The sequence below is a fragment of the Thunnus albacares genome, chromosome 7 (genome assembly GCF_914725855.1).
Source record: "Thunnus albacares chromosome 7, fThuAlb1.1, whole genome shotgun sequence".
Lineage (NCBI taxonomy): Eukaryota > Metazoa > Chordata > Actinopteri > Scombriformes > Scombridae > Thunnus > Thunnus albacares.
In genome coordinates, this window is record NC_058112.1 from 32,703,583 (window position 1) to 32,723,668 (window position 20,086).

The following is a 20,086-nucleotide window of genomic DNA, read 5'->3' on the forward strand; positions in this document are numbered from 1 at the left end:
TTTTAGAGCTGCAACGATTAGTCTATTAATTGATAAATAAGTAGGTGTTTTAAGCAATTTTTAAAGCAGAAATTCAATGGTTCCAAGCATTCAGATGCTAATATTAGCTTGTTTTCAAAGATATTAAACTGATTATATTTGGATTATGGACTGTCGGTTGGATAAAACATAATATTAGAAATGTCAGCATCTACTTTGGGAAATTTGCGGTTTTCTGACATTTTTTGTCTTAATTAACAAACTTTAGTTGCAGTCCTTCTCCATATTGTATAGAAGCAGCAGTGGTCATCCCCAAAAGTATAATCACATTACAGATATCGATATCTGTCACTTTTGCTCAGCTCGTGTCTTCCTATCACAGATTATCTGGACATTCTCAGCTGTCTGATCAGGAACCGACAAGAGTCACTAAATATTCAAAGTCCGCCGTGTTTCAGCATCACCGGAGGAGAAACACTAACTCACTCGCTCTGCCTACTAAAAAGAGGCGTTCACTGCTATGCGTGAAAACAAACTCTGCAAGCTGGAGCAGGTTGATGCGCGGAGGAGGCCGACCTTTGACCCTGCATCCTCCTCCCCTCCCTTTTCCTCCTCCTCCCTCCCTGCAAGGAAGGAGGGACGCTCGCTTGCTGGAGAAAAGGCAACCGGAGAACATTCAAATCATAGAAAAAAAACCAAAACAAAAAACTTTGAACATTAGTAAACAAATAAATAAGGCTATGACAAAACAATATATATATATTTATAGATATAAAAAAAAAAGAAAGAAAAATGTGCAATGATTCCAGTATCATCTTTACACAAAATGTTCACATCTCTATAATAATCTAGAATCTTTTTTTTTTTTTTTATTTCTTTACTCTGTTTTTTTTTCCTGCATTGCTCTCAGCTTTTTTGTACCAACCAGCACGATATCGACAGCCGCTCTGCAAGTTCATAAAGAGAAAAAAAAAAAAAAAAAAAAAAGAAGATGAGCCAGTTTGCCCAGTGTGTCTGCTCTAACCCAGTCCAGGCTCAGACTGGGATCACTCTTGCTGACTCTGCGGCATGATGGGAAAAACCCGCCACAGCGCTTCCAGATGGCGAAACGTCCCGACTGGCTGCTGGGACGATGAAAGCCGCAGGTGCGTTTATGGCACAGGTTGGGCTTGGAAGAACAAAAAAAAAAAAATTGTCTTAAAAAAAAAAATGTTTTTTTTTTGACTGCATGAGGAGAGCTGAGGTTGCCAGGTCTGCTATTTCAAAAATAATAATAATAAAAAAAAAAAAAATACAAATAACCACAAAAATTCCTGTTGTAGGAAGAGATCTGAGCGAGCCGGCCGGGAGTGTGTGTGATAAGTTTTCCCCCCTTTTTTTTTTCTTGAACTCATCTGTGGCTCGGTGGTGGAGGGCTGGTTGGCACCGCCTGCCTGGCAGTCCCATGGCAATAAATGTAACTAACACAAATCAGAAAAAAAAACAAAAACAAAAACAACCAAAATCAAAACAACCCCAAAAAAACAAAAAAAAGTCTATATAGATATCCAGAGCCAAACAACCCCAAATACTCTTTTGCAGGAGGACGAACTAGAAGAAAATGGTAGTAGAAAGACAGTTTTCATCACACACACACACACACACACACACACACACACACACACACACACACACACACACACACACACACACAATCGCTCTCTCAGGCCCACACACAAACACACACAGACACCCCCCCCCCCCTCCCAACACACACACACACACACACACACACACACACACACACACACGCTGAAGTCATTAAAATACTGGAGTCATTAAACTGCTCTATAGAGGAGCATTTCCCATCCCACTTTCTACACATTTACACTTAATATGATTTCATTCACACCCCCTCGCCCCCCATATCTTGACCTCTGACCCCTATATCCTTACAACCCCCACCCCTCCCTTACCCCCCTCACCCCACAGCAGAGAGGGGAGGGGGGAGAGGGGGAAAAAAAAAAGCAGAGTAATACTGCATCTACATCAGGTAAACTGCAGGAGGAGCCGGTGTTCTGTATCGCAGCAGCTCAGGAAGAGAAGAAGAAGAAGAGGAAGAAGAGGCGGCAGTGGGCGTGGTCTCTTGAAGAGTGGGCGGGGCTCATGTAGAGGCAGTGATCACCTGGGGGGGGGGGGGTTGTGGGTAATGTCATCCCGGCAGCGAAGGAAGAAAAAAGGTCAAGAGAAGCCAAGAGGAGTGTTTATGAAGAGGCGGGGGAGGCAGGTGGAGTTCTGGGAGGGGAGGGGAGGGGAGGGGGGGGGGGCGTAGTGGGTACTGAGGGGGTGGTTCTGTTTGGCGGTGGTTGTTTCTCCAGTGGGCGTGTCCTGACCCCGGAGTGGGCGGGGTCTACCTGTCCTTCAGCTCCTGAGTGACACGTTTGGTGATTCTGCCGCAGAGCAGCCCCATGAGGAAGAGCAGCCCAACGCCCGCACCAATCACCGTCAGGATGTAGTTCTTGGACGGTGATGTCATCACCTGCATGGCCAGGTCCGAGAAGCCTTCGGCGGGAGCCACCTGACCGGGAGGCGAGGACAGTTTAGTGGCTGTGTTGACATGAGTGATTTTCAAAATTAAAGCCTCCTTTAAAATCAGATTTTATTTTTATCTTATCACTTTCATTCCATCTAGAGCTGCAACGATTAGTCAATTAATCAATTAGTTGCCAACTATTTAACTGATCAGCAACTATTTTGATAATTGATTCATCATTTGAAGTCGTTCTTTAAGAAAAATACTAAAAATACTCTGATTCCAGCTTCTTCAATGTGAATATTTTCTGGTTTCTATGACAGTAAACTGAACATCTTTGAGTTGTGGACAAAACAAGACATTTGAGAAACATTGATCAACATTTTTCTGACATTTTATAAACCAAACAACTAATCGATTAATCGAGTAAATGATCAACAGATTGTTCGACAATGAAAATAATAATAAATCAATTTTAAAATAAAGCCCCTTTAAACAGAATTTATACAGCTTGTCTACTCATTTCAAAATAAAAGCCAATTTAAACCTCATTTTATGCAGCTCGTTCATTAGTCAATTAGTCCGTCGCCAGAAAATAGATTAGTGACTTTATGATAAGCAATTACTCATTAAAGCAGTTTTTAAAGCAACTGAAAGTAATTTCTCAACCAAACGCCAACATCTGATTGGTTCCAGGTTCTCAAATGTGACAATTGGCTGATTTTCCTCTTTCAGGGTTTGGACTGCTGGTTGGATGAAAGACATTTGATGATGTCATCATCTAGGAAATTATGATGCAGCAGACCAAGGGAAAAAATAAACTGATGGAAAAGTCATTTAACTTTAAAAACCCAGAAACAAACGGAAACAAATTAATTTATTATGGGCTGCAACTAATTTTCATTATTGATTCATCTGCTGATAATTTATTGAATAACCATTTTGTCCATAAAATGTCAGAAAATAGTGAAAAACGCCTCTTATAATTCTTTTATAATAATATAATTCTCAGAGCTTAAGGTGATGCGTTCAAATGTCTCGTTTTGTCTGATCAACAGTCTGAAATACAAAAGACATTCAGTTTTCCATCATGTATGACTGATTAAACTCTCACATTGAGAAGCTGAAACCTGCAAAATCTTTCATATTTCTCCTTTTTGTTTCAACTTTGTCAAGTTTTTCTGAAACTCTTTAAAGTCAAATCTGACACACTTTCTTCTCTATCATACAAATGATTTTAAAGACATTTTACAACATATTAAAACAACATTCCCGGTGCAGGAAAACAACTTCAGCTCAGCTAAAAAGGGTCAAACTCAGTTCTTGTGTTTGTGTTTGTTCCGTCGGTGTGAAGAGAAGAGCTCAGCGTGCCACATCACCACCAGCTGTGTTTTCAGTGTCCGGAGGGTTTTTTTTTTTTAACTGACAGGGTGAAGAAGTTGCGTTCATGTACCTTGGCAGCGTAGCTCCACATGTCGATGCGATCCTGAAGTCTCTTCTTGCACTCCGGCTGCAGACGAACACGTTTGTCCTGCAGCGCCTCCATCAGGCACGACATCTCTGAGGAGACACGAGAACGGGACTGATGTCAGCTGGATTTCTTTTTTTTTTTTAAGGTTCGCAGCTGCAAGATTTTGAAGCTATTTAGTCTTATTTTTATAGAGTTTCTCATATATTTGAGTTTTGACACTGATATGATGAATAAACTAAAACTATAGATGAATTGAACAACATCATGTGTGTTAACAAATAGACATTAAACACCTTGTGATATTTTTCATGGGATTTATATATTTATTTTTTTTAAATGGAGGATATCTGACCTTCAAATCTAAATCTAAATTTAAAAGACAGAGTTGTTTTTTTTTACTCACATTTCCTTTTTTTTTTTTGCAATATGTTTGTAAGAAAAACATCTGCAGATTTATCATAATTCAAAAAGAAAAATGTTTTAATGAGCTGTCAGATGAGCCAAAGACCAATTTTCCACTTTTATGGACAATAAAGTTTTATTTTAAGACGTTTATTGTATGAATATGGAGGATTTAAACTCACATTAAAATACTTGTTTTGTTGTCTTTGTTCTTACTTGAATGAGGCACGTTTTTCTACTTTAGTTCTGTCAGATGTGAGCAGCCTTTAATTTTTTAGTACCGTGATGTAAACATGGCTATAAAATCATACACGACAGTCTGTGTTTCTGTCGTTTCAGGCGAGTTAACGTTTGACTTTCATGTCTCTCGGTCAGATGGATGACGGGTGTGTTTGTTTGTGGACTCACGGCGCCCCCTGCCGGGTGGGATGGCTGCACAGTGGTGTTTGATGTCCAGAGCGCAGGCCGTGTGGAGGACGGGGTCAACAAAGATGTCCGCCTTACTCTCCTTCAGCATGTTCAACACCTCCTGCAGGAGGAGGAGGAGGAGGAGGGAAAAAGAGGAAGATATTTAGAGAGAAGAAACAGCAGGAGAAGAAGGACAATAAGATAAAGATAAAAAGAAGAGGAGGAGAACAAAGAGAAGGATGAGAAAAAACCCTTTGAACCCTGCGATGCTTTCAATTTCCCTCGTTTATGGCGCATTCAGAAACGCTACACATGATCTGAGAGACGCAAATCATTTTTTTTATCTTCGTGTGCAGACATTTTAAACACAGCGCAGATCTTCAAATATAAATGAAAAGAGATTATCAGGGTTCAAAGGATATAAGAACCACGTTGAAGGGACAATCTGAGTCTTAGTGATGTCAAAACATGTATTGATAAAGTAATTGTTCTGTATCAGCCGGTGAGAGATCAATACATTTTGGGGAAAGTAAACACACACAGGTCTGGATGCAGCTGTAAAAACATTTTACTGGAGAAAAAGTCAGAAATTTGATGATTATGAACCAAAGATCTGAAGTTATAAGGAGCGTCATTTTTCTGATTTCAAAGTGGGTTTACTGATGCTGAACCTGAACGCATCACAGAGAAACTGACATCTTTCTGCTGATTCTTACAGTGTGTGTAAAGTCTCTGTTTCCTGGTTTAACACAGTTATGATCTTGAGCTGTTTAATAAGAGAATTGCTTCTTATTTATTATTATTATTATTATTATTATGTTTTAAAACAGAAATAAATGTTTGCCTGTACAGCGGTCAGTGAAGGCAGCACTGAGAGTTTGTTTACCTTCTTACATCCTTCCTGTTTGATCTTCAGCAGGTTGACCTTCAGACACTCCTCCACCTGCCCCGTCTGCTCCTGAGCTGCTGCCTCCTCCGGACACAGCTGAGCGATCTGAACACACACACGCACACGCACGCACGCGCACACACACACACACACACACACACGCACACACACACACACACACACACACACACACACACACACACACACAGTAATTAACAGGCGTGTTTCCTGTCTACAGCTGCAACTAATGATTATTTTCATTACTGACTAATCTACTGATTATTCTCAGCTCATTGTTTGGTCTATCACACATCAGAAAAGAGTGAAAAGTGTCGTCCACAGTATTCAAGAGCACAACGTGATGTCATCAAATGTCTCGGTCCAAAACATTAAAATATACTAAAATTCACTATAATATAAGACCAAGAAAAGCAGAAAATTCTCACATTTTAGAACCTGAACCTATGACATGTTTGTTTTTGCATGTCTTAAAACAAACAGTTATTAAAGTGGTTGCACATTAATTTTCTTCCAATCAGAATGAATCAGTTGATTAATCAACTAATTGTGGCAGCTCTAGTGCCGTCTCATTAAGCCTCTTCCTGCTCGCTGTAAACACGGCCGAGTCCGTCATTACTTTAATTTTTCACACTGAGAAATTGTCAAATACTGACTTCTTTGTTCTGATGGTAATGTGTGTTAATTTGCACATTTAGTGGCGTCAGCTGTAAAAATTTCCACTTGTCAAGTTTCATCAAGATCAGTCGGCTTTAATTAAACATCTTTTCATGTCTGGCAGAACCAAACCAGCGGCACCACAGCGTGCACGCCGCAGCTGAACTGGAAGAGCTTTTAGTTTTATATAATTTACTTTATGAATATGTTTTTATATACTAAAGATGTGTATAGTTTTACACTGTGTTATTACTGGTTTGATCTGTAATGGTCTGTCTGTAAACCACATTTCCTCTGGCATGATAATAAAACTGAAGTTAAAGATTTCAAGACTATTTTCAAATATTTTGTGGTCATATTTTAGATTTGAAGACGTGCAAACATGTTACATATTTTCCATTAAATTCAGTCGTTTCAGTCATTTGAGCCAATCACAGCAGCAGGTTTTACCTGAACTACCACTGGAACATCTGCAGGCATTTCTTCTCTTCAGCCAATTAACTGATTATACAGATGTCCAATTATTCAATGTGTTCAAATATGAAGTATCCACTGTGCTCTTATGTTGACAGTACAGCATTTGGCCAATTAGTAACAGTAGATCACATTAATTTCTTGTTTACAGAAGACATATTCTGCACATTTCCAGCTCTATATTTATATTCTGGGGCTCTACTGGAATATTTTTACATGATTTCCAGTTAAAAACTCCTTATTTATCTTCTACTGGTCCTTTATGCAGCCCCTCAGTTCAGCCTCTGTCTGAAACAGGCCGTTTTAGCTCCTGTCTCTTTAAGGCCCCGCCTCCTGATGAGCCCACTCTGTTCTGATTGGTCAGCTTCAGGAAGCTGCATCACAGCCGACGTCAACAACATATAAACTTCTCAGATACATCCGTACATGTTTGAGATGAACTCTAATCTGAAATATGTGAGTGGACAATGCCAACTACACATGGAAAAACCTTAGCAACCACCTTAGCAACCAAGGCTACAGTACGGACTGCCATTTATGAGCATGCGTGATGCGCTGATGTCGGCTCGACGGGAAGTTAGAAAAACAAAAAAACGTCACAAACGAAGCTCTCAGAGCAGATTCAAGTCCTGACTTTTGACTAGCAGGCAGCAGAAACTTTGACCATGTTTAACATCCGACATCATAACAGGATATAAATAACAGAATATCACAAAAAGCATAATATGGCTCCTTTAAGTGCTACTGAGAATGTCGAATTAGAGCCCAACACAATTTAAATATTTTCTCTGCTTTTCAATTTTCCACTGAGAGAAATATTTTGACAATCAAAATATCTGAAGAAACATCAAATTATCAATTAAGTCCTTCCTTCTACCTGACTAACGTTCCTGGAACTGACTATAACTGACCGTAACAACTGTAATAATGTCAAACTGGTAGCGTTGTCTTAATTTTTTTTGTATGTAGTCATGTCATACCCACTGTGTGTGTGTAATTCTTTAGCTCACAGACACTAATAATCATAAATAACAGTATGTATTTGAACACTGCAGCCTTCGTTATGTGTCTGTTTGTCTAAAAGCATAAATAGTTATGAACCTCCTGTGTGCAGTGCATCTGCAGCTGAGGGTCCAGCCTGTAGTCCAGCGCCGACTCCTGCAGGATGACCCGGATCTGATCCTCACAGTCTGAAGACAAACGCTGCCACAACAAACAAACAAACAAACATGTATGAATATTTATTTATATGACCTAAATAATTACTTGTTTCTACAGTTTTTTTCTCCATTTTATTCTGATTGCAACTTAATGTATGAAGTGTTTTATCCATTTGTCCTTTTTTTTTTTATCGTATCAGGACTACCAGTACCGCTGCACATTTACACTGATGTCATTAAAATGTAATAATAATAATAATAATAATAATGTCTGACCTGGTCTGCGTATTTGAGTTTGAGGCAGGAGATGACCTGACCCTCCAGCTCGCTGTCGGCCGTCGCCTTGTTCAGGATGGACTGACAGAACTTCGGGATGTCGGCTTTACAGGCTTTCCTCAGAACCGGGTTCAGCCTGTAGTCTGGAGACACAATGAGTTTCATTAAGCAACAGTCAACTGTCAAGCAGAGTCAGGGAAGAGAAACTGTGCAAACTAATTAATTAATCAAGGACCACTTTGATTTTTAGATGTTGGGAATAAGAGTATTTATGGAAAGTGAGGTTCTCACTTTGGGGGCAGACCTTCAAAGGTCAGTTTGAGGGTTAAGACTTGGGTCTAGGTTAGGGGTTAGACATTTAGTTGTGATGGTTAAGGTTAGGGCATTGGGCCAGGGCAGTGGGAGGCAAATAACAGACAGTTTTTACTTCACAGAAACTTTTACTTATTTATTTTACAAACCTACTGTAGATGAGAGAATAAATCCCAATGAATATATAAGCTTGTTCCATCTAATACTGCCTTCCATTAAATATGCTGGTGTCACCGAGCTGTTTGAACACTGCAGGCTGCTGAAATGAACTCTAATAAACCGACCAGAAACAACATTTTAATGTGTGAAATCTCACTCCGGGATTCCACCGGGAGCGTGTCAGAAGCAGAGCATCTTCACCGCTGGGAAGCCTTCTGCTGTTTAAAGTCAGTTGCACTCCTACTACAGTAATTACAGCAGCCTAGTCAAAGCTGATAAAGTCCCTTAAGGCTACCGTAATTACTGCAGTAGCAGAGCAACTAAACTGCCAAATTTTGTTAACTTGCTCAGCTTTCGTTGATTTGGTCATTGTCCTTGATCTTTGTGCTTCTGCTGTGGTTAATTAGGCTACGTAGTTAAATGGTTTCTTTATTTGTCTGTTTTAATTGTGTTTATTGTTGATATACGACCACAAATCTGCACGGGGTGTTTTATTTTGAAAATTGACCGGATGCTCAGTGCTGTCTCTGTGTCTGACTTCCTGCCCAGCTCGATCTGCTCTGTGCTGCTTGACGGGGCCTCCGTAAAAAATAGACGAGGCATCTATCTTTAGCGCAGCGGAGCGGAGAGACGCTTCTGAAACGAGAGTCTAGAGTGGCCACGATCAGCTCCGGCAGCCGCGTCAGAGCCAGAACGTGGCGCACGCGTGGTGCTAGGTGCTAGGTTTGAAATTCCACAAACCTAGCACAGAAATAGTGTGTTGTTGCCATTTTTCAAGACAAACGACATCATAACTTTAAAACAACCTTCAATGAAGCTGCTGCTGTTTATCATGTGGATAAACAATAAAGTAGAGTTTGTCTCCGGTCTCTAAGTGCTACACACAATATTTATTCACATATGAGTCATTTTTAGACAAATGAGTTGAATTCTGTAAACTTACTGATGGGAAACATGACATCAGATATAATCCGAAAACAATTTTATTTATTAAACGAATTAAAACAAATAAACTAAACATATACGGCTGTGTTTCCAGGTAACCAGGTAACCAGGCAACGGCCCCCCCAATGAAAAACTGGACCATGATTCAGCTTAATTACTGACTCCTATGTTAAGGAATGCACAAAGTCAATGAGGGTCTTCACTAGTATAGAAGTACAAGCGTGTGTGTGTGTGTGTGTGTGCGTGTGTGTGTGTGTACCTGTGTTCTGAGTGATCTGTCTCTTGGTGATCATCTGTTTGCATTTCGGATCCATCAGCTCGCTGTTCTTGTTTTGTTTCAGACACTGAAGAACGTTTTTCCCCTCCGACTCCGTACAGAACCGCTGAAACAGGAAACAGCGTTCACGTACATGTTTCCTCATAAAACACACAGGCAGCCAGGAATAAAACCACAAACACACTTATAATAACTGCAGAAATGATCGATCCGTGTTGTGATTGTGGATAAAGGCTGGGTGTATCTTCAGGGTAGAAAAATAATAATTTCTTGTCCTTTATTTGGGGAAAAAACCCAAAATAAACTATAAAATATCTATAAAATATCTACTTAAAGCAAGATTCTTGTAAATAATCTTTTATATTATTTTACTTGCTCTCTAACAAATGATTAGAGTCATAAATACACCGTAACATTTCTTACTGCTACTACTTTTTAAATTTTGTTTTGTTTATTTGTGCTTTCTGTTATCACATGACTTGAATATCTGCCATCTTCTTCATCTTTTCCACTCAAGAGAACCACAACAGAAACAATCTTTAAGCTTTATAGTGTTTTTTTTTATCCTCGATCATGTGACGCTGGTTTTTACCCTGATCATGTGCTTGCAGACTCTCATCAGCTGGTAATCCAGTTCAGGGTCAACCATCTCCACCTCCTGCAGCTTAAATATCCTCTGGTGGCAACGCTGAGTCAGATGACGTTTGCTCTCCTTCAGACACTCGATAACCTGCAGAGAGAAGACGAACACGTCTAATATGCATCTCTATTAAACAGCTGCAGGTGGAAGTATAGTAACAAAAAGAGGGACTTTGGCACTAGAAAGTGTGGCTGCTGACCTGCGCGTTGCCGAAGGCCACGTTCTGACACAGTTTGTTGATGTCCTGCTTACAGGAGTCGTACAGCTCCGGCTCCAGACGGATGTCCTCCGACTGCGGAGATTCAGGGGAGGATTTAGTGGATTTTTAGAGAAAACACAGACACAAAGAAAAACGGAGACACCTTTAATCTGTAGCGAGCAAACGAGACAAAAAGAACAGAGCGGCTTAAGGAAAGAGGGACAAACTTGAGATAAAAATATTAGAATTAGAGGTCGGAAGACGAGAGCGGAGACATGAAAGTCACTGAACTTCCTCTCTGATCTGTTGGAAACTGTTACAGCAGCAGATTAATGCACGTGGTTCAGGAACTACATCACATAGAGGTGGACTGTTCAGGTGTCCACTAACGTTTGGTCTAATAGTTAACGGTCTTTAGATTTCTCAGACTGACAGTAACTGTGGTTGGACTTCCTGTCTCTCTGTGCTGCTGTTTAGTCTTTGTGCAGCGGTTCGCTACCTTTCTCCACTGACACAAACTAAACATCAGACGTTTCTCTGGACCGCTGTCCGACTGTGTGACGGCGCTGCGTGTCACAGTGAACGACGTGTCACTTGAACGTACCATCTCCACCTCCTCCACCCGCAGCTGTTTACGACATTTGACGGACACTCGCTGCTCCTTGGCGTCCTGCAGCGTGTCGTTCCTCACCGTGGTGCTCAGGCAGATCACGACGTCCACCCTGAATATCAGGAAGACACAAGTTTACAAACCCACAGGACGGGAAAATATGTCTGTTGATGAGTTGTGGAAAATACTTATATATATAAATATTTTGGTTCACAACCTTTTCACTCTAAAAAACAAACTAATGTCAGTTTGTGACCTGAAATATGTGAGTGTTTTTAGTGTTTGCCATCTTATTAATCAACATGTAACTACTTGAGTGTGTTCTAACTGCCAGGTCGGGATCGGCTGGAATAAATCCTGCAGTATTTATGATGTCAGTAATATTGATTATAATGATATCTCAAATATTTTCTGTTAAATGTTATTATTGTCTCTACATTATGACCTGTAGAAATACCACAACTGCAGTTTTCAGCTTGCAGGAGGACTGTAAATCTGTCAATTATTTCCTTGATTAATCGATTAGTTATTTGGTCTATAAAATGTCTGAAAATTGTGAAAAACGTCGCTCAGTGTTTCTAAAAGCTCAAGACGACATCCTCACATGTCTTGTTTTGTCCAAAACTCAAAGATATTCAGTTTACTGTCATAGAAACTAAAGAAACCAGAAAATATTCACATTTAAGAAGCTGAAATCAGAGAATTTTGACTTTATTTCTTAAAAAAAATGACTCAAAACGATTAATTGATTATCAAAATAGTTGGAAGTTAATTTCATAGTTGGCAACTAATTGATTAATTGACTTATCGTTGCAGCTCTAGACTCCATATTATTTATGATTAACCTGCTCAAACCTGACTACAGATCACTGCTGAATGTGTTTCTAACATTCCTGAACCAGGATGCTTTTTTTATCCAACCCTAAAAAAACCAAACAAAATAAAACATCCCTCTATCGTGTGTTTTGGGACATTTTGAAACTTTTCTCAGTATTTACTGGATTGCCGGATGAAAAACGGCTGTTGGCAGCAAACATTATAATTCAGCCACCAGTCGTCCCTCTGAGACACTGACAGAGCCGGAAAACCTCAGGAGGACTTCTGGTGAAACCAACTGACCAGCCAGCGTTTACAAAAGCACCTGAAAAAAATATCTGAGCATGGGAAGGTCAAATCTGACTGTTCTCAAAAGACCCGTTTCATTATTTTCAGAAGGAAGACTGTGGGATAAAGCTGGAAGTTGAAGGGTTTTTTTGGGGGGGGGGGGGCTGTACGATCTGCTGTATCGTCTCTGAAACACTGATGAGTTTCTTACTTCTTCTTAATGTTGGGACACAGTTTGAGGACGTCTTCTTTACAGGCCGTCTTGAACTTGTAGGAGAAACGGAAATCTTTGATCTGAATCTGTACACAGATGAAAAAAGACAGACAGAGCAGCTTCTTAGTAATAAACTCAGCATATAATAAAGCTGCAGACTCATTACTGCATGCTAAAGCTGTAATATCTCATAGAACTCAATCTATGAAGAGAATGAACCAATGCATTATGTATATTCTGCCCATTTTTGCTGCATAATTAAGTATTCATGAAATAAATGTGTCACCATAGATGACTGAGTAACATTATAAAGCTTCTTATGTTCCTGTTGAGCTAAAAACAAGATGATGACATATTCCCATCAATCTGCTCACCAGCTGGAAGTGCGTCACTCCCACCGTACACTTCTCATTCATCTCCTTCTGGTGTTTGTTCTGAGCCAAACACTCCATCAGGTCACCGGTGTCGATCTGATTATCAGCAACCTCCTGACAGGCAGAGACGCAGACAAAAAGAGACAGATGAAGAGAGAGAGAGGAAGACACAGAGACACAGACAGAGAGAGAGTCGGTACATTTTGTGTTATTAAAGAGGATCTTAAAGGTGCAGGATTTAAGATTTTAGACATTTATTAATGATCAAATGAATATCTGTACTATCGCTCTCAGTCATACTGAGCTGCCTGCGGCCCCGTGTGTGTGTGTCCGCTGTTGTCATCTAGCAGAGGTTATAAAGCGGCGTGATTCAAACAGCCAGCGCTGGATGATCCTGCAGCCGCTAACCAGCCGGACTGAATCCTAAACAATAGCGGTTAAACTGAAACGACGGTGTTTCTTTGCACAAAGCTGAAACGAGGATAAACAGGTTTGTTGTTTGGGAGATGGAGAGCTTTAAAAGAGGCTAAAGAAGTGAAACTAGACGCTGATGTGGCGTTCTTCCTTCTGGATATTTAAGTGTCTAAAGCTGACATGTTTTTGTGGGAAGCAAACAAACATCTCCATTGGCATGAAAACGTTTTTAGGAATTTTTGTATTGAGTGTATAGTTGTTACTTCTACAGAAATCAGAAACCCTTTGGACTTGTATCCGGGCATTAGTAGTTCAGAGGGCGCAGGCTTATGAAACAGGACGGGAGGGGTCGGGAGTGGCGAGGAGTGGCGAGGAGTGGCGAGGAGTGGCTTACCCTCTAGTGGTTTGAAAGTTAGTTAGCAGGCTCATAAATAGTATTTTGTTGCCCCACCCCGTTGAAAGTTTCACTCCTGTTTCACCTCTGAACACAGCCAGCATCACTGACGGACGTGTTTGGGTGTCGTCAGAAATGTAACCGTAGCCAACAGTGATGTCACAGGGTCCCAGAGTGCATCTGTACATCACTGCAGCAAGTTGAGAAGTCCGTCTTTTGAGACAGTGAACCAGACCGAGTTAACAGCAACTACACTCGTTACGTTACTGTAAGCGCAATAAAAGCTTTGTGAGTAAAAAGCCAATATGAGTAATTAATTAATGTAAATCAAAGGTTTCAGTACTGGACAAAATATGTCTTTGATTCTGCAGCGTGAAGGTTCAACATCCATGTGAAGTAAAAATAAGCAAACCACATTTTGAGTGGAGGGAGACTTTAATGTGTTGCTTAAAGTAGGTTAAGTTTAGTAAACTAAGTACAGTAACGAGCGTCCATGATGCTCTGGTGAAAAGACGACAGATGAAATAAACACAGCAGTTCTTCAGAACACAAACCTCCTGTTTGCCTGCTTCTCAGAGTCTTTATTGTTTACAGGGTGTATTAACATGTGAAACCACTCTGCTCTCTGCTTTTTCTTAATTCTGTTTACTTTAGGAGTCCAGGGTTTTACACTCCTTAATTCAGAGTAACACATCTCTTATTTTGTTGCCGTTGAGCCAAGAAATCTGAAAAAAAAAAAACTCTTCGACTAACCCAGTTCAAACTGGATTTAATAAGACCTAAGAGACAGTGGATTTCTCAGTGGTGACTTACGTGGCAGTGGGCCTGGATGACGGGTTCACAGGCTCTCATCAGCAGAGCCTCGATCTGAATATCCTGAGGACAGAACAAACAGGAAGATGATGTCAACACAGTAAGATCAGATCAATATGCTTCATTTTTCCCCCTTTAAACGCTGGATACTTTCACATCTTTTCATTTCTAAAAAATCCTTTAAAATGAAGGAAACTGAAAAATCAAACTGTTCACACGATGGTCATAATTAACTACGACGGTACGGAAGGTTTAAAATGTCTTAATTAAAAACAAAAACAAAGAAATAAGTGAAATATTACACACTGTTACATGTGTTCCCTTTGTATATATGCATTTTCTGAGTTATAATTAAATTAAATTACATTGTAAAAAGACTATAATTTAGCTTTGAGTTATCTTTAATAACTTTAATTGTTTTTGATTATAACATGAATGTTTTACGCCTCAATAGAATCAAATCAACAGAAAACGAAGTGAAGAGATGTTTTGCATGTCAGTGTTGTCCAGCAGGGAGCACCACAGACCTGCCAGCAAAAACATACAAACTACTGTCACTGCTTTTCATTAGAGCTGCGATGATTAGTCCACTTATTGATTGACAGGAAATTAATCGGCAACCATTTTGATAATCGATTAATTGATTAAAAACTGTCTGCTTACGACCTCTCGAATGTGATGATTCTCTGTTTATATATTATATCAAGTATATATATTCTTACATATATTATATATCTTTGGGTTGATTTGAATAGTCAGACAAAGCAAGAAAGCTGACATCACAATTGTGAATGCAATTTTTTCACTATTTTTTAACATCCCGCTAACAAAATGATTAATCCAGAAAATGATCTGCTGATTAATTGATAATGTTTTTTTTATGAGGAGCTTATTTTCTTTTTTAAGATGATCGATGCCAGAATAAAAAACAGTCACTTTATCTGTTTCTTTGTTTGATTTGTTTTGATTTAGTCTTTTTAAATCTTCTATACTTCTTCTATGCTCATTATTTTCCTCTACGGCCAAATTTTCCTTTAATTAATATTTCAGTCAAAATTCTAGTTTTCCTGTTAATGAAAAATACTCAAAAGTCTTCTTCTGTCCAGAGATACAGTCCACAACTCAAAAATAGTCAGCTTATCATCATAGAAACCAGAATATATTCACATTAAAGAAGCTGAAAACAGATGATTTAGACGTGTTTTTCTTAAGCAATGACTCCAAACTGCATTATTTAATATTTGTCAACTAATTGATAAATCGAACAGAGCCACGGTGCTGGAGAGCAGAAAACTGAAACGAGCGGTTTATCTTTACAGTGATACTAGAGACAAAACGTTGCTCTGAATTGATGAAAAAAAGACAAACAAAATGTTAACCTTCAACTTATCTCCTCAGTTTAAACTCTCAGACAATCACTGGTGAGCTAAAACAAACCAGACAAAACACTGGGAGGCAGCTCTTCCTGTGAGCTGAAGCAGTGACAGTGTTGCATTATGGGTAACAGCAGCAGCAGCAGCAGCAGCAGCAGCAGCAGGTGTGTCGTTACCTCTGACTCCAGCTCCGTCAGGTTTCCCACCACGTCTCTGCAGTCCGACACCAGATCCTCGAGGTGATCCTGAAGACACTCCAGCTCCTGTCCGGCCTCCGTCTTCTCGCTGCACCACTTCCCCAGGTCGGTCATACAGCGTCTCTGCAGCTCAGGGTCCAGCTTCACGTCCAGCGCCCTCTGGTGGAGAATCCTCTGGACCTCCACCTTACAGTCTCTGGAGAGCTGCAGGAGGACAACACCGTCGTCATGTCCGGTTAGAGAGGACGTGAGAAATACTTCAACTTTTATTGCTCAAAGAGGCTTTAAACTGATACTCCGCTCTGGATTTTTAGTGATTTCATTCTTCACAAACAAACACTACAAAGATCTCGCACCACAGAAAGTTGGATCATAAACTGACTGTGAAAGGACCAAAAACTCCTGCACACAGGACCAAAACATTTCAAATTAAGTACCAGTGATCTACAGTGTTTGGGACTTTTTGGTCCTTTCTTCTTCACAAATAAGGATTTTGTTAAGTGGCTGTTAAATTTATGGCTGAAAACATTTTCCTCTGAGCTTCAAGGAGCTTCAGAGTTTTTCTTAAACTATATAATTTGAAGAAAATATGAGTGTTTGAAAGATTGTGAGCATAAAGCGGGGCAGACAATGTGCATTAATTAATCTTGTAAGATGTTTTTACTGACCGACTACGACATGGAGCTCACACAGAACGTTATCATGAAACCCCAATAAAGTTAATCAAACAAGATGAACAAGTACTCCAAAATGCTGACAAAAAGAGAGAAAGGCAGCGTTAGTTTTTATGATTCTACTACGACGAAAACACGTACTAGTGAGAAGAAGAAGAAGAAAGAAGAAGAAGAAGAAGAAAGAAGAAGAAAGAAGAAGAAAGAAGAAGAAGAAAGAAGAAGAAGAAAGAAGAAGAAGAAAGAAGAAGAAAGAAGAAAGAAGAAGAAAGAAGAAGAAAGAAGAAAGAAGAAGAAGAAGAAAGAAGAAGAAAGAAGAAGAAGAAGAAAGAAGAAGAAAGAAGAAGAAAGAAGAAGAAGAAGAAAGAAGAAAGAAGAAAGAAGAAGAAAGAAGAAGAAGAAGAAGAAAGCTCACTACAGATTGAAATGTATCTGTTGACAGCAGCCATGTTGGAAATCAGATTGTAGAAATGTTCAAACTGAAAGGAAGCAGATGAAAATTTCGGATCTGCCAGAAATCCAACCGATCATCCAGCAGCCAGATCATTGATTGATCAGGTGATTAATCAGCTGTCGTGACTTCATACTTCACATCAAAAGACAACCAGGGTGTCCTGAATGATGTTTTTTTAATATCAAAATTAATTTTGTTATTTGTTCTGCATGCTTATAAACGATCTTAATAACTTTGCCGTCTCATATTCTATTTTTTAGGGTGACTCTGTAACATCTGTCCAGAGGCTACAGATGAGAAATAGCCTCTTGGCTAACTCTGACACATTTACAGCAATGTTTATTAAATATGCACTGTCCCTGTTAAATAAACCAATAAATAATAATTATAATAAAAAAAATAAATTGATATGGTAAAAATGAGTCATTTCAGGGTTAAAATGGGGATTAATCTGCACAGTGTCTGCCCGGCTTAAGATGGACTGCAGAGGAAAAGATTAGCCTGCAGGAGAGATTTCAGCTTTTGATACTTTTCTTGTAATGAAAACTGGTCAAACTTCATTTCAACAGACATGAAATGAAGCTGAGCAGTGGCGCCTTCCTTCATAAAAGAAGGAGATTATTACCTTATTTTCCATATTTTAGGGTTCAGTGTTTGATTCTAAAACAACATGTTTTAGGTGGAGTATCCCTTCAATGACATTACAGATTCAAAAACATAATTAGCTGCAGTTGATTAATCACTGTAACCATGTTATCCATCATCGGAGATTCGTATTGATTCTTCACATCACACAGTTCAGCAGCTCGCTTCACTTTCAGCAATTACTCTTGAGAATTATCTCCCACATGCACAGAAACACGATGAGAATTACCAAACGCAATCACTTCCCGCACATGACAGGCAGGTCCAGTTTCCTGTGATGATCATTTTCCCTTTTAAACATCATCATCATCATCATCATCAGTTCAGCAGCAGGACATACTCACAGTCAAACCCTGGTTTTCTGCTTCAGACGCTCCACTGGGGAGCTACGAGAACATTCACTGGTCAGTGAAGACGGTCAAAGATTTCCTGTATATTTACTACTTTTTAAAAAAAAATGATCTTCAACATACTATTTATCTTTATATTTATGTCAGTTTAGGCATTTAGATGATGCTCCAAAGCAACTTCCGAGTATAAAAAACCCTCAAATTTAGATCAACACTACAAGGAGAATAAAAAGAGTCAGTTCACCCAAATTCAAAAACAGTTTTTTCTGCTCATCGTGGTATCGAAGTCATATAATAATTATAGTTGAGACTTCTGCCACCACTTTTATTTGATGGAGGTGGATTTGTTTGTGGTGCTCACAGTATTAAAATAATAATAATAATAATAATTTTGAGGAAGTCAACAGCAACATTTCTGTGTGTGTTTCCATCCACCTGTTTTTATTTGCATTTTCAATTTGTGCATGAAACTGTGCTTGAAAAAAAATCTAGAAATATCGCAAAGAAGTTTTCACAGTTAGCGTAGGTGGAAAACTCCAGTGCGATAGAAACAGATTTAGTGAATAAATGATGATGAAGCGTGCGAGTTAAACGTCAGTCGAGCTTCCACTGAAGAGATGAAAACATCAGATCTGTGCGGAGCGATGAGGAGACTGTGACCTTCCTCAAATTAACACATGAAACGAACAGAAATGTCATGTTTCCGTCACGTTTTCCACATGATTTCCACCGTTTGAGCTTTGACCGCCGCTCTTTTAAATGACGTCATCTCGTTGTGTCGTCTTCTTCTGCGACGGTTTAATGGCCGCCAGCTGTTTATCTCGATGAATTAACAAATGCAAATGCAAATATTTGCAAAACAGCAGAGGATGGGAATGTGTATTCATTTCAGTTTTCTCATATTTTGGAAATTCGGTTAAAATTTGTGCTAAATTTGGATGGAAACAACAGTAGCTTGGTTTCCTTCAGTAGTTTCTACAGCTGGTATTCAAACCAAACTGTCTGCATGGATACAAACGGATCACAAGGGATAAGCGAGAAATTGCACTTTTATGTAATTTGGGTGAACTGATTCTTTAAAAAAAAAAAAAAAGGTCAGAGGTGAAACTAAAAATCTTCCTCTAATCCAGGAGTGATGACAGATGTAGTTATCTCACCCTCCGTCCCTGCTCCACGGAGCGGTAGGCGTGGCGGTACAGGCAGGAGAAAATGGCGCCCGGCGGCATCATCTCACTGGTCTCGTTCCAGCCGTGTGTGTGGCAGAGCCGGGCCGCGTCGCCCTGACATTTCTTATACAGGATGGGATCCAACCTGGGAGACGACACGGGGGAGTAACTGGTTAACAGACTGGACACTGGTTTTTCTCCAGTGTTCACCAACTTAAACAATGTTTTTAATGCCACACAGAATACAAATTTATACCTTTTTCACAGTCATACCAGTCAAAGTCAACGGACAACAAAGCTGATAATTATCTATTAAATGTAAATGTCAACTTCTCAAATCCATCCGTACATGTTGGAGCTGAATCAGATCCAGAATATGAATATGAGAGCAGACAAAGATTAAAGAACGGAAGCTGATGTTATCTCGTCAAGACAGTAAACAAGACGCAGCAAAAGGAAGCACTCAGGACAGACTGAAACCTGAGCTTTATCTTGTTTAACATCACAACAGAACATAAACGACAGAAAA

At 39.5% G+C, this 20,086-nt stretch overlaps 1 protein-coding gene and 1 long non-coding RNA gene across 3 annotated transcripts in view; one reads left to right on the forward strand and one right to left on the reverse strand.

Moving 5' to 3' along the window:
• Positions 1 to 1,684: 1,684 nt before the first annotated feature.
• The window catches only part of LOC122985318 (Golgi apparatus protein 1), a 47,659-nt gene continuing 29,257 nt past the window's right edge, over positions 1,685 to 20,086 (reverse strand). For both annotated transcript variants that reach the window (XM_044355886.1, XM_044355887.1), the window contains 15 exons: positions 19,549 to 19,702; positions 16,251 to 16,475; positions 14,702 to 14,764; positions 13,081 to 13,194; positions 12,704 to 12,792; positions 11,383 to 11,500; positions 10,779 to 10,871; positions 10,532 to 10,669; positions 9,922 to 10,045; positions 8,247 to 8,389; positions 7,912 to 8,013; positions 5,659 to 5,766; positions 4,773 to 4,893; positions 3,945 to 4,051; positions 1,685 to 2,536 (listed from right to left, as the gene is read on the reverse strand). In XM_044355886.1, the coding sequence (XP_044211821.1) occupies positions 2,369 to 2,536; positions 3,945 to 4,051; positions 4,773 to 4,893; positions 5,659 to 5,766; positions 7,912 to 8,013; positions 8,247 to 8,389; positions 9,922 to 10,045; positions 10,532 to 10,669; positions 10,779 to 10,871; positions 11,383 to 11,500; positions 12,704 to 12,792; positions 13,081 to 13,194; positions 14,702 to 14,764; positions 16,251 to 16,475; positions 19,549 to 19,702 (1,867 nt within the window). In that variant the 3' untranslated portion in view covers positions 1,685 to 2,368. The remainder of the gene's footprint in view (positions 2,537 to 3,944; positions 4,052 to 4,772; positions 4,894 to 5,658; positions 5,767 to 7,911; positions 8,014 to 8,246; positions 8,390 to 9,921; positions 10,046 to 10,531; positions 10,670 to 10,778; positions 10,872 to 11,382; positions 11,501 to 12,703; positions 12,793 to 13,080; positions 13,195 to 14,701; positions 14,765 to 16,250; positions 16,476 to 19,548; positions 19,703 to 20,086) is intronic.
• LOC122985395 lies at positions 18,869 to 19,468 on the forward strand. The gene is made up of 2 exons (XR_006404099.1): positions 18,869 to 19,090; positions 19,130 to 19,468. It is a non-coding gene; the product is annotated as an uncharacterized LOC122985395 (long non-coding RNA).